This window comes from Phyllostomus hastatus, unplaced genomic scaffold (assembly GCF_019186645.2).
Source record: "Phyllostomus hastatus isolate PE091 unplaced genomic scaffold, TTU_PhHast_1.1 phas_contig_40, whole genome shotgun sequence".
Lineage (NCBI taxonomy): Eukaryota > Metazoa > Chordata > Mammalia > Chiroptera > Phyllostomidae > Phyllostomus > Phyllostomus hastatus.
This window is the reverse complement of record NW_025333872.1, coordinates 12598592-12613368: the sequence shown is the minus strand read 5'-3', so window position 1 is coordinate 12613368 and position 14777 is coordinate 12598592. Positions and strand designations below refer to the sequence as shown.

General features: G+C 34.7%; 1 protein-coding gene across 1 annotated transcript in view; it reads left to right on the top strand.

Annotated features, from left to right (window-relative positions):
• Positions 1 to 14378, top strand: part of CRISP1 (cysteine rich secretory protein 1) — a 29761-nt gene extending 15383 nt beyond the window's left edge. The window contains exons 5-7 of the mRNA XM_045842831.1: positions 5218 to 5315; positions 11112 to 11200; positions 14251 to 14378. Coding sequence (XP_045698787.1) covers positions 5218 to 5315; positions 11112 to 11200; positions 14251 to 14378 — 315 coding nt within the window. The remainder of the gene's footprint in view (positions 1 to 5217; positions 5316 to 11111; positions 11201 to 14250) is intronic.
• Positions 14379 to 14777: the final 399 nt, after the last annotated feature.

The window sequence follows — 14777 nt, the reverse complement described above, 5'->3', positions numbered from 1 at the left end:
GGCACATCATAATCATGTTAGCCAAGATTAAAGATAAGGAGAGAATCCTAGAAGCAGCAAGAGAAAAGGAGACAGTTACCTACAAAGGAGTTCCCATCAGACTGTCAGCTGATTTCTCAAAAGAGACCTTGTAGGCAAAAAGAGGATGGAAAGAAGTATTCCAAGTCATGAAAGGCAAGGACCTGCATTCAAGATTACTCTATCCAGCAAAGCTATCATTTAGAATGGAAGGGCAGATAAAGTGCTTCTCAGATAAGGTCAAGTTAAAGGAGTTCATCATCACCAAACCATTATCATATGAAATGTTAAAGGTACTTATCTAAGAAAAAGAAGGTAAAAAACATTACAGTAAAACGACAGCAAACATAATGATTAACAACCACACCTAAAACAAAAACAACAGCGAACTAAGCAAATAACTAGAATAGGAACAGAACCATAGAAATGGAGATCACATGGAGGTTATCAACAGGGGAGTGAGAGGGTGAGAGAGTGGGAAAAGGTACAGAGAATAAGTAGCATAGATGGTAGGTGGAAACTAGACAAGGGGAGGTTAAGAGTAGTATGGTAAATGTAGAAGCTCAAGAATGCATAAGTATTCACATGGACACATGGACATGGAATGCATAAGTATTCACATGGACACATGGACATGAACTAAAGGAGGGGAATGCAGGTGGGAGAGGGTGTGCAGGATGGAGGGGAATGAAGAGGGAAACTAGGACAACTGTAATAGCATAATCAATAAAATATATTTAAAAAATTAAAAAATTTTAATTGTTATTCTATTAGCGTTGTTCCAATTTTTCCCCATTTGCACTCCTTCACCCAGTGCAGATCCCACTCCCACAGTCAGTCCCCACATTGTTGTCCATGTCTGTGGGTTATTCATACATGTTCTTTGACTAGTCCCTCCCCCTTCCATCTACCATGTTGTATATCTTCTTTAGAGGAATGTCTGTTCAAGTCCTTCGCTCATTATTTAATCAGGTTGTTTTTTTTGTGTGTTTACTTAAAAGATATTTCCCCTTTATCAGGTATATAATTTGAAAATACAAATTTCTATTGCACAGATTGAATTTTTACTCTGATGGTAGTGTCCTATTTACTCAAAAGAGTTTTAAATTTTGATGAAGTGCAATTTTTCTCTCTTTGTTTTGTGTGTGTTTTTGGTGTTATATCAAGAAATTATTGCTAAATTCCATATCATGAAGTTTTTCCCTTATATTTCCTTGCAAGACTTTTATAGTTTCCACTCTTAAGTTTAGGTCTTTGATCCACTTTCAGTTAATTTTTTATATGGTGTAAAGTAGTGCCCAACTTTATTTGTTTCCTTGTAGATATTTGTTTCCCCAACATTATTTGCAGCAAGGGTTTCTCCCCCTATTGAATGGTCTTGTCACCCTTGCTGAAAATCATTCAACTGTGTATGTAAGGGCTCTTCATTTCATTGCAGAGCCTTATATGTCTATCATTACACCAGAAACACAGTTTTATTACTGTAGCTTTGTAGCAACGTTTGGAATCTGGAAGTCTATGAGCTACAACTTGGTTCTGCTTTTACAAGATTGTCTATTTGGGGTTCCTTGCAGTTTCATACAAATTTTAGAATTTTTTGTTTGAAAAAACTATATTGGGATTCTGATGGAGATTGCATTAAATCTGTAGAATGCTTAGAGTAATATTAACCTGTTAAAAATATGACATCCTCCAGCACATGAACATTGGGTATCTTTCCCATTACTTTAGTCTGACTACCAGTTATGTTTTCTGATTCTCAGTGTACAATTCTTCCACCTACTTAGTTAGGTTCATTTCTACAAGGGAAAAGTAGGTCTACAGTTGTATTCTTGTGTTGTTTATTCATTAATTATTATATTTTTTTATGTTATTAACTTAATTTTGCCCACCCCTGTATTTTATAATATTTGATGCTATTTTAAATGGAATTGTTTTCTGAGCTTTTTGAGGTTGTTTATCACAAATGTGTAGAAATGCAATTGATTTTTGTGTGCTAATTTTGTACTCTGTAGATTTGTTTTATTTTATATCAGTTCTAACAATTTTTGTGGTATTGTCAGTTTTCTACAAATAAGATTATGTAATCCATGAACAGAGATAATTTTACTCTCTTCTTTCCATATTGCAATATATTTATTTATCTTTCTTGTATAGTTGCTCAGGATAGGATTTCCAGCACTATATTATATTTTTAAACTTTAAATGTATTAAGACTTGTTTTGTAGCCTAACATATAGTCTATCCTGGAGTCTTTTCCATGTGCGCTTGACAAAAAGTATATTCTATTGCTGTTGGCTGGAGTGCTTTTTATATTTATTTTATCATTTTGTAAATTATTTTCTGCTTTTCTGTCCCTTACTTTCTCTACTGCTACCTTTTTTATTTGTCTGTTGGTTTAGTGGACTTTTTGTAGTGGTACATATTGATTCCCTTCTCATTTCTTTTTGTGTGTATACTATAGATATTACCTATTTGGATACCACATGGATTATATGTAATATTCTAAAATTATAATAATCTGTGTTAAACTTTTAATCAATTGCATAAAAAACTACTCATTTACAGCTCCAGCACCTTGCTTATGTAACTGTTAACAAATCATTTTCTTACATTGCACACTTATTAAGTTATTATTATTTTTATGCATTTATCTTATAAATCCCATAAAAATTAAAAAATGGCACTACAAAACAAAATTATAATGATCTTCATTTTATATTTTACCATATATTTATGTTACCAAGGATCATTGTATTTTTATGTCTTCAAATTACTGTCTAGATTCTTTTTATTTCACTTGACAGATTCTGTTCAGAATTTTTTTGTGGGGCAGATCTGGTGGCAATGAACTCCTTCATATTTTGTTTTGCTGAGGATATCTTAATTTCTCCCTCAGTTTTGAATGGCATTTTGCAAGATATATGCTTCTTGATTCACTATTTTTTTTCTTTCAGAACTTTAAATATGTTATCTCATTGTCTTCTGTACTGAAAGTTTCTTTTGAGAAATCCTCTAATCATTTCACTGGAGCTTCCTGTACATGATGTGTCACTTTATTTTTTTCTGCTTTTAAGATTTTATCTTGATATTTAGTTTTTGACACTTTGAGTATAATGTATCTTAGTATTGGTTGTATTCTACTTGGAGATACTGAGCTTCTTAGATGTGTAGACCCATGTATTTCCACAAATTTGGGAAATATTAAACAATAATTTCTTCAAATAATCTCTCTACTACTTTTATTCTATATTATCTTTTTTCACTTCTAGAATATATATACTGGTCTACTTAATGGTGTCCCACAAATCCCCCATGATCTGTCAAAATTCCCAGTTTTCCTCATTCCTTAATCTTTTTGTTAGTCAGGTATGATACAGATGACCTGTTTTACAGGTGGTTGATATTTTCTTCTGCCTGTTTAAATCTGCTACTGATCACTTCTAGTAAATTTTTGAATTTAGTTATTGTACTTGCAACTCCAGAATTTCTGTTTGGTTCTGTTTTTTAAATAATTTTAATTTTTGTTGACATTCTCATTTTGTTTATATATTGTTTACCTGACTTACTCTAGTTTCTTGTCAGTGTTTTTCTTTAGTTCTTCAAGCATATTTCAGGCAGTTGTCTTAAAGTCTTTGTGTAGTAAGTCTAATGCCTGTGTATATTCAGGGATGGTTTCCATGATTTATTGTGTTCCTTTTAATGGGACATGTTTTTCTGTTTCTTTATATACCATGTGATTTTTTTGTTGCTGAAAATAGGGCATTTGAACAAAAACAGCAACTCCTCCCAGTCCTTTCCAACTTCTAGGAAAGACCTTGATAAACTAGTAGGGCATATTTTGAGACTGGGCATCAGTCCAGTGTGAAACTTAAAGGTCACTTTATGTTATTTTTCTGAGCAAGTGCCTTTCCAAAAATATGTCTCTGATTTTTTAAAAAAACTTCCCCTAATGCATAGGTGCTTTTACATTTCTTATTTTTCCACAATTTCTCATCCCACCTTCTTCTTGGCACTTTAGAGGTTCTGTAGTATTTCATTACACATAATCCCTTGCCCCACGTGTCAGTAAACTTGTCGTTCCTCTTCAGCTTTAATGGGCTAAGCCCCCTGTTTCCCATGGCTTTTCCTAGCCTGAGATCTGAACTATGCCACAGACTACCATCTGAGCTCTAAATCAGGAAAACAGGAATATTCCTTGAGGTAGTACATGGAAGGTTAGATCATTACAAATAAAGTCCTCTGTACTTCCTCCAGCCCAAGTAGGGAAACAGAATCTAGACCATTTCCTCCCAATCATGCTGTGGCAAGCAGAGAGGCAGTATGTCAAGGAAGAATAATAAGTTACTGAAATTTTTTCAACCATTTTGATTGTGGCTTTTTCTTGATTTGGTGTTCACTTGGTTGTTACAAATCTTTGCCAGCTTTCCACAGCTTCTATAAAGCTAATTTAGCCAGGCTGTAGTAGTTAGTTTTACTGTATCCATGAGAAAATAAGGGTTTGGAACTTCCTAACCCATCATATTTCTGCCATCACTCTTCTTTGCCCAGCTTTTTCTTTCAAAGCATTTTAAACACACAAAAGATATTCACTAAAGGTGTAGTAAATACTATTCCTACTTATATTCACAAATTCTTCATATTTTGTCAAATTTGTTTATATCTCTATAAATATACCCATTTGTTCTGAACCCTTTGAAGGTAAGTTACTGATGTCATGGCACTTAATTTTTGGTATGTCAACATGTATTTCCTAATTACAAGGACATTGTCCTACAAAACTGTAATATCATGGTAGATATCATCCCACTATGAAGAGGCAGAGATAAAAATTTGAACCTGAGTTATTCTGCCAACTCATTACTCTGCACTATGCCTACTCATCGATGCTTAAGTAATGTTTCTCCCATCGTTTGATTTTTCTACAATCACCAAGCCACCGTCATCATGTTATCTGATTTTCCATATAGATGGGAGGAAGAGAATGAGCCACCAGCAATGATGGCCATTGAGTGTGATATGTATGTGTGTCAACTAAACACATGGAAATCTTTCTGTTATTATGACTTCCTCATAAGCTGTACTCAAAGTAACCTAACAGAAAGGGTGTTTATTTTCAATCATAGATAACAGTATTCATATTATAATCATTTAGGAAAATATAAAGATATTAATAAAATTATCTCTTTATATTTACAGATGGTTTGGGCTTCTTCCTACCTCATTGGCTGTGGTGTGTCACCATGCTGCAAAACAATGTCACATCAATATCTCTATGTTTGTCACTATTGTCATGAGTATGTATTATACAGTTTGGGTTCATGTGGCATTTAGAAATTTATCCCCCTCCCTTATTCTAGTTTCTCAAACATAAAATAAAAATCAAATAAATATTTCATATCAGTTAAGCAGAACTTTAGTGATAAAATGTCATTTAGCCATTTCCTAAAATATTAAACACACACACTTTTCTCTACATATTTTTTCTAAATACATCTATATATCACTAATAGAATGTTCAAATTGAGAATTACCAGTAGTCTTTCTATGTATTATTGATATGTCAAGTAATAGTAGTTAAGGAAGACAAATTTGAGCTAGCTTAAGCAAAAAAAAAAAAAGAAAAATGATATTCACTTCAACAATACAGAGTACTTTTATAATGCAAAGCCAGAAATTCAGCAGAGTATAAAGAGTAAACAGAAAAACCCAAGTGTTCTTGTATTTAGCTCTTTTGTGTAACTATTGGTATATATCTTTTCTTTAGAAATTAAATTTACATATTCAACAGTGTTAGTATAAGTTCCTAGAAGGAATAATCTGATTGCTTCAGTGAAGCACAGTTACTCTTTGCCCCCATGGTGTTTTACCACTGTGTCTCACATGTGTAGCACAATAAAAGATGTTCAATATGAACCAATGAACATGATTTATCTGATCATGTGCAACCACCCTTACACTTTAAATAAGTTGTCCAAAGTCATAATAGATGCAATTTATATAAAATATTCACATAATAGCTCTATATGAGTTATTTCTGGTCTTATTGTGTCTTTATTTTAGTAGTTAGTATTTGTTGTAATTTTATTAATGCTGAGAAAAATAAGATCTGCTTGCATTTATACCACATCAATTGCACTGAATCTTTGAAGGGGTTGATGGTCTGTGGTGAACTTCTGAAAATATTAAAGAGAGTAGAATACATGGAGTTGTGGTAGAAAAATTTTTTTGGCAAATTTTTTGCCATGTTTCTGATAAAAATCCTTAACAAGTGATAAATTTCTTTTATGAGGTAAAATTTTAACAATTTCAATATCAAAGAGAAAAACTGGATAGAATGTTCTTTCAGCCAGAACACTTTACTTTACTTTTTAAGTGATATTAAGTACAAATCATTCACATTGTGTTCTTAGATATCTGCAGGTAAGCCTGTTATCTCTGCAATTTCAAACTACCTCAGAACTGGAAAATCTTACCTTACCTATGCACTCTCTCCTGCAACTCTCTACATTTTAGCTATGCTGGTGTACTTTTATTTTTTATAATACACCATATGTTTCTATAAAAGACACTCACATATATCAAGTTTCTTATGATGTAGTGCAAGATGAAATTAGAACATCTCCATGCACTTAAAACTTTTCTCTTCTTATTTTATTATTCTATTGATGATGCTATTACATTTGTATTGATTTGCCCCCCTCCACCAGCATCCTTCATTCCCTCAGACAATCCCACCACCACTGATTATGGTTCATGCATACAATTTCCTTAGCTATTCCATTTCCTTACATGCTATGCCTTATATCCCCATGGCTATTTTGTAATTACCTATTGTATTTCTTAATCCTCTCACATCTTCACTCATTCCCACACATCCCACTTCCATCTGGCAACCCTTGAATGCTCTCCATATCCATGATTTTGTCTCTGTTCTTCTTGTTTGCTTAATTTGTTTTTTTTAATTCAACTGTCCATAGACTTGTAAATTTGCCATTTTATTTTTCATAGTTTTGATCTTCTTTGTCTTAAGTAAATCCCTTAACATTTCATATAATAATGGTTTGGTGACTCCCAGACAAAATGGAGGCGTAGGTAGATACATTGTGCCTCCTTGCACAACAAAGAAGGACAATAAATTTAAAAACAAAAAGCAACCAGAACTGACAGAAAATTGAACTGTATGGAAGTCCAACAACCAAGGAGTTAAAGAAGAAATATTCATCCAGACTATAGGAGGGGCAGAGATGGGCAGCGGAGCAGAGAGGACTTTTGGCAAGGTAGTGGATTGAGGACTGGGTGGTCCCACATTCATGTACAGATAAACAAGAAGGAACAACTGGGGAGCAAGACAAACCATGCAACCCAGGGTTCCAGTGTGGGGAAATAAAGCCTTGAACCTCTGATTGAAAACACATATTGGGGTTGTGGCAGTAGCAGAAGAAACTTTCAGCCTCACAGGAGAGTTCATTGGAGACACCCACAGGGTCCTAAAAGATACACGAGCCCACCCACCTGGGAATCAGCACAAGAAAGGTCCAATTTGATTGTGGATAGTGGGGGAAATGACTGAAAACCAGCAGAGAGTGGAGAAAGTGCCATTGTTCCTTTTTGGACCCCTACCCCACATATAGCACTACATCGCAGCAATGTGGGTTGCCCCACCCTGGTGAACCCCTAAGGCTCCACTGCTTACTATGTAACAGGTGCATGAAGACAAAAAAATGGCCTAAATGAAAGAACAAATCAAAACTCCAGAAAAAAGACAACCAAGTGATGAAGAGATAACCAACCTATCAGATGCACAGTTCAAAGTACTGGTGATCAGGACACTCACAGAATTGGTTGAATTGGGTCACAAATTACATGAAAAAAATGAAGGCTATGCTAAGTGAAATAAAGGAAAATGTACAGGGAACCAATAGTGTTGGGAAGGAAACTGGAACTCAAATCAATGGAGTGGACCAGAAGGAAGAAAGAAAGAACCAAATAGAAAAGAATGAAGATACAAGAACTCAAAAAAAAATGAGGAGAGGCTTAGGAACCTCCAGGACATCTTTAAACATTCCAACATCCAAAATCACAGGGGAACCAGAAGGAGAAGAGGAAGAGAAAGAAATTGAAAACTTATTTGAACAAATAATGAAGGAGAACTTCCTCAATCTGGCAAAGAAAATAGACTTCTAGGAAGTCCAGGAAGCTCAGAGAGTCCCAAAGAAGTTGGACCCAAGGAGGAACACACCAAGGCACATCATAATCATGTTAGCCAAGATTAAAGATAAGGAGAGAATCCTAGAAGCAGCAAGAGAAAAGGAGACAGTTACCTACAAAGGAGTTCCCATCAGACTGTCAGCTGATTTCTCAAAAGAGACCTTGCAGGCAAAAAGAGGATGGAAAGAAGTATTCCAAGTCATGAAAGGCAAGGACCTGCATTCAAGATTACTCTATCCAGCAAAGCTATCATTTAGAATGGAAGGGCAGATAAAGTGCTTCTCAGATAAGGTCAAGTTAAAGGAGTTCATCATCACCAAACCATTATCATATGAAATGTTAAAGGTACTTATCTAAGAAAAAGAAGGTAAAAAACATTACAGTAAAACGACAGCAAACATAATGATTAACAACCACACCTAAAACAAAAACAACAGCGAACTAAGCAAATAACTAGAATAGGAACAGAACCACAGAAATGGAGATCACATGGAGGTTATCAGCTTGGGAATGGGTGGGGAGAGATGGGGTAAAGGTAGAGAATAAGTAACAGAAATGGTAGGTAGAAGATAGACAAGGGGAGGTTAAGTATAGTATAGGAAATGTAGAAGCCAAAGAACTTATACATATGACCCATGGACATGAACTATAGGAGGGGAATGCAGGTAGGAAGGGCTGTACAGGGCAGAGAGAAATAAAGAGGGGAATGGGACAACTGTAATAGCATAATCAATAAAATGTATTTAAAAATAATGGTTTGGTGCTGATGAACTTCTTTAGTTGTTTTTTGTTGTTGTTTGTTTTTGTTTTTTGTTTTTTTTTTGGCTGGGAAGCTTTTTATCTGCCCTTTGGTTCTAAATGATAGCTTTGCTGGGTAAAGTAATCTTGGCTGTAGGTCTCTGCTTTTCATGACTTTGCATATTTCTTGCCAAACTCTTCTACCCTGCAAAGATTCTTTTGAGAAATCATCTGACAATCTTATAGGAACCCCTCCCACCCCTGTAGTTAACTAACTGCTTTTCTCTCACTGCCTTCAAGATTCTCTCTTTATCTTTAACCTTTGGCATTTTAATTGTGATGTGTCTTGGAGTGGGCCCCTCTGCATCCATCTTGTTTGGGATTCTCTGTGCTGCTTGGATTTGCATGTTTATTTCCTTCACCAATTAGTGAAGCTTTCTTTCATTATTTTTTCAAATAGATTTTCAATATTTTGCTCTTTCTCTTCTCCTTTTGGCACCCCTATGATGCAAATGTTGGACCTCTTGAAGTTGTTCCAGAGGCTACTTATAATATCATCGTTTGGGGGGATTCCTTTTTCTTCTTATTGTTCTGATTTTTGTTTGTTTGTTTGTTTGCTTCCTTACGTTACTGCATAGCATTGACTTGAATCTTGGCTTAATCCACTCTACTGTTGTTTTTCTGTAAATTATTCTTTTTTTCAATGAGTGTATTCATTTCTGACGGGATTTGTTTTATGCTGTTGAGGTTCTCACTGAGTTCCTTGAGCATCCTTGTAACCCGTGTTTTGAATTCTGCATCTGATATCTCCATTTTGCTTAGCTTTTTTTCTGGAGTTTTGATCTGTTCTTTCATTTGGGCCATGTCTCTTTTTCTCCTTGTTTTGGCAGCCTCCCTGTGTTTGATTCTATGTATTAGGTAGAGCTGCCTTGACTCTATGTCTTGGTAGTGTTGCCTAAAGTGGTAGGTGTCTTGTAGGGCCCAGTGGCACAGCCTCACCTATCATCAACCTGGGTACTTGAGGTATGCCCTTTGTGTGGGCTCAATATACCTTCCTCTTGTAGTTAAGCCTTGGTTAGTGTTAGCAGATCAATGGGTGGGATTTACCCAGCCCAGCCAGTGGCAAGGATTGGCTTGGACCACTTAACACCAACCTCCACCCTCCATGGAGGATCAGTTGTGCAGGGCAGGGTGTTGGTACCCTGCTATGGTCTGTAGCTGTCCACTGGTTGCACTGGGCCTGGAATTTCTCAGGTGATGCAGACCAAGATCAGTCCCAACCTCTGTTTTACTCGGGTCCATCCTTCCTGAGCTATAAAGCAATCTGAGATGGCTGCTACTTGTGCTGGGTTTGGAGATTCCCAAGTGAAACCAAACTGTGAATCTAGGCTGGTTGCTTTTAGTGAAGGGCCTGGGGTTCACTGAGGCTAGCTGTTGCTTGTTTGATAGGATTTAAGAAGTTGTGAAGCATGAACCAACACCAGCTATTTATATGGAAATGCAGGTTGGGTGGGCCTGTAAATTGGGTGGGACAGAGTCTCTGGGGGTCTCCAAGGCAGGTCAAACAGTGTTAGCCAGGTTGATGGAGTCTAAGATATGGCTCCAGCTTGCCATCTCAGTCTCAATGGATGTGGTTTCTTTAATTCTGTAGTCGTTGGACTTCCATTTAACTCGATTTCTTATGGTTCTAAATGATGGCCATTCTATATTTTAGTCATAATTTTGATGTTGTTGTGAGAAGAGGTGAACTACGTCTGCCTATCCTGCCATCTTGACCCAAAACTTTTGTTAGTATTGTTAAGAACATCTAATTTTTCATGACTGTTAATCAAGTTCTTATGGGTATAAAGAAAAGTTTCCTATTGTATATGGCCCTAAACCTGCTCTGCTACTTAGGATTTGACTTTCCAAAGAGCTACAAACTGCCTCAAAGAATTCTTAGGACACCACATTTACCAGTCAGACATTTAAAGAGATAAATTATCCTATTGTAAGTCTAGAAATATTAAACCCATCTTAAAGATTATCATTGTTATAGAAAAGTGGTTTTAAAAAATTGTATTTAAAATTGATTGTAAATACTGAGTATATTTTATATGTCTTTTTCAAACATCAATTTTATTAGACCACTTTTTTTTCCCTAGGGGAAATGAACCTGCGACAAAGAATCAACCTTATAAGATGGGAAGTGCATGTAAAGACTGTCCAAATAACTGTGACGATGGACTTTGTAGTAAGTTTTACATTCTAGTTTGCTTAATGTTGGCTGTTGACTCAGGTGCCATGAGTCCTTTAAATCAAGCATCTAATAATATTGCGCTTTCCTATAACTTTTATCTCAATCATTTAACAGGAAAGATCAACATTTTCACTTCTCCCCTGAGTGACCCAGGCCATTGGTTAAATCTATTAGAATGGGAATTAGAATGTATAGGTCCAAACCAAGTGTCCACCTAAATTTTTAAAGACCCCAACAGGGGCAACCTAGATAAAATATTAACATAAGTTTAAATTTTTCTATGTGCAATAAAAGATTTCTGGGCTCTCTTACTGCAGCCCTTACATTAGACATAGTGCTTTCAAGTTACCAGTGTTCTCCACTCTACTGTTGTAGATTTCTTGCTGCTCTATAATTTCCCTACCAACTTGACCTTATTATGGCATGTAGAAGTTAAACTTTTTAAGTGGAGATGGTATGATATTGTGTATAGAAAATTTTAACAACTCTACCAAAATTGTCAGAATTCATCATTGAATTCAATACAGTTGCAGGATACAAAATCAACATATGGAAATTAGTTCTGTTTATATACACAAATAACAAACTATCAGAAAAAAATTAAAAAAAATAATCCTAGTTACAATTATGTCAAAAAGAATAAAATACCTCAGAATAAATATAACTAAAAATGTAAAAAATCTGTGAACTGAAAAGTATTACACATTGATGAAAAAATTGAAGAAGATATAAAAATGAAAATATATTACATACTTATGGATTGTAAGAATTAATATTGTTAAAATGTACATTTTATCCAAAGTTATTTACAGACTTAATGTAATCCTTATCAAAATTCTATTGGCATTTTTCACAGAAATAGAACTATTAATCAGAAAATTTGCATGAAACCACAAAGGATCTCAAGTGGTCAAAGCAACCTTGAGAAAAAAGAATAAAACTGAAGATATGACACTGGTAATTTCAAACTATAATACAAGCTTTAGTCATCAGAGCAGTATGGTACTGACATAAAAATAGAAACATAGATCTATATGGGACAGAAGATAAAGGCCAGAAATAAACCAATGCATGTGTAGTCAATTAATTTACAACAAAGGAGCCAAGTATATACAGGAGCCAAGTAGCCTGAAGAGACTATACAGAGAAAAGGATAGTCTCTTCAATATATGGTGCTGGAAAAACTAGACAGCCTTGTGAAAAAGAATGAATCAGGACCACTATCTTACACCATACACAAAATTAACTCAATGTAGATTAAAAACTTGAACATGAAACCTGAAGCCATAAAATTCATAAAATAAAACATGAGGGAAATCTCCTTGATATCAATCTTGGGAATGGCTTTTAAAATTTACTGCCAAAAGCAAAGGCAACAAAAGCAAAAGTAAACATGTAGTACTACATCAAACTAAAATGCTTCTGCATCTCAAAGAAAGCTCTCAGAATGAAAAGGAAACATAAATGGGAGAAAATATTGGCAAATCATATATCTGAATCAGGGTTAATATCCAAAATATATAAAGAACTCATATGACTCAACAGCAAAAAAACAAACAATCCAATTTAAAAATGGGCAGAGGAAGTGAATAGACACTTTTCCAAAGAAAACAGTGACTACCCTTAATCCTCTGACCCTCTCTCCTTTCACGGACATAAAAGACACTCAACATCACTAATCATCAGAGAAATGCAAATCAACATGACAGTGAGTTTTTCCCTCACACCTGTTAGAATGACTATTATGGAAAAGACAAGATATAACAAGTAATGGTGAAATGGAGAAGAGGGAACCCCTTGTACTCTGTTGATGGGAATGTAAACTAGTGCAGTCTCTATGGCAAATGGTATGGAAGTTCCTCAAAAAATTAAAAATGGAACTATCATATGATTCAGTAACTCTATTCCTATTTATTTATCCAAAGAAACTGAAAACACTAGCTCAAAAAGATATCTGTACCCTCATGTTTATTGTTATTACCAATAACCAGGTCATGGAAACAACAACCAGTCTATTGACAGATAAATGAATAAAGACAACTTGCCACACACACACACACACACACACACACACAGAGTATTCATATATAATATATATATATATATATAATTATTGTGTTGTATGCCTTAAACTAATACAATGTTACATAGCAGTTATATCTCAATAAAACTAAGGAGAGTAAAGAATAAAAGAAAAAATATTAATGAAAACACCTTAGACAAGTCAAAGAAAAAATGTTACATAAAAAAATTCATCACATCATATTTTTCTAAAATATTACATAGCAGAAGACAATGGAATAATGATGGATAATTTATTTAAAGAAATATTGATGTATGTATATGCCTGTTTATAGGATAGAACCCACTGAATTTTTATTTAAGAAAATTCTCTGGGTAAAGAGATTATTTGAGAAATGTGGGTATTCTATATGTGGATTTTATATAATTTTTAATTGGCTACATATTAATTTTTTCATTAAAAAACATTACTAGATGACTTTCACTTTCTGATTTCAAAACTCACTACAAAGCTACAATAATCAGTGTTGTACTGGTTTAAGACAGATATGTGCCCATGGAATAGAATACAGATCCCAGAAATAAACCCTAGCATATATAGATGTATATTAATTTTAATAATCCAAAGCAATGCCTCACCTATTAAATGGCACAACATCAAATAAGCAGACTACAATGAATAAATAAAACTTTTAGCACTTTATTATTTATAGTGTATGATGTTGATGGTTTCAAAATGATACTCTAGTTGATAAAGATGATTCATCTCTAATCTGCTTAGATATGTCCTACCAAAAAAAAATTGTGACTAAGGAAATCTGTTTAGTTACAGACCATACTTTCATACTCTTTTTTAAAATAACAGACTCCTTATCTGCTTTCCATTCTAATTTTATTAGCTCATCATAATAAAAAGTATTAGTTATTAATAAATTTTATGTTCATACCTTTAAGGAGATGATCTCTTTCCCCCGAGACTGTGATTTTTTGAAAGTAATGTGTAACCATGTTTTTCCTTCCAGCTAACCCCTGCATCTACTATGATGAGTACACTAACTGTCAAAAGCTACAGCGTATGCACGGATGCATCCAGCAGTCAGTTAAAATGCTGTGCAAAGCCAGTTGTTTTTGTAACACAGAGATAACATAACCTTTGTTGTTTCAACTAGAATATAATAGTGAGGAAATGTCCACTGGATTGCATCTTTTACCTTAATTTGCTTCAGTAGCTTCTGCTGAATTTCATTTGGTTTTAATTGTACTTGAGATCCTAATTTTTCACTAATCATATATGAGCATCAGATATTTATATCCATGCCACCCACTCCTGTCTGGGTACATCCTGAAGTAACATTGTTTTAAATTTTCTTACTCCTGCAGTGAAAGGTCTAGTTCAACACCTGCCCCATTAATATGGATCATAAAGCTTTGTGACTTAGAGTACTTAGGTTGACATTATTCAGCTGAGGCACACCTGGGCCCCTCTTTCTCTCTTTAACTTCTTCCCCTGCTTTCTTACATCTCCCACCAGACTGACGTTCGTCTTTCC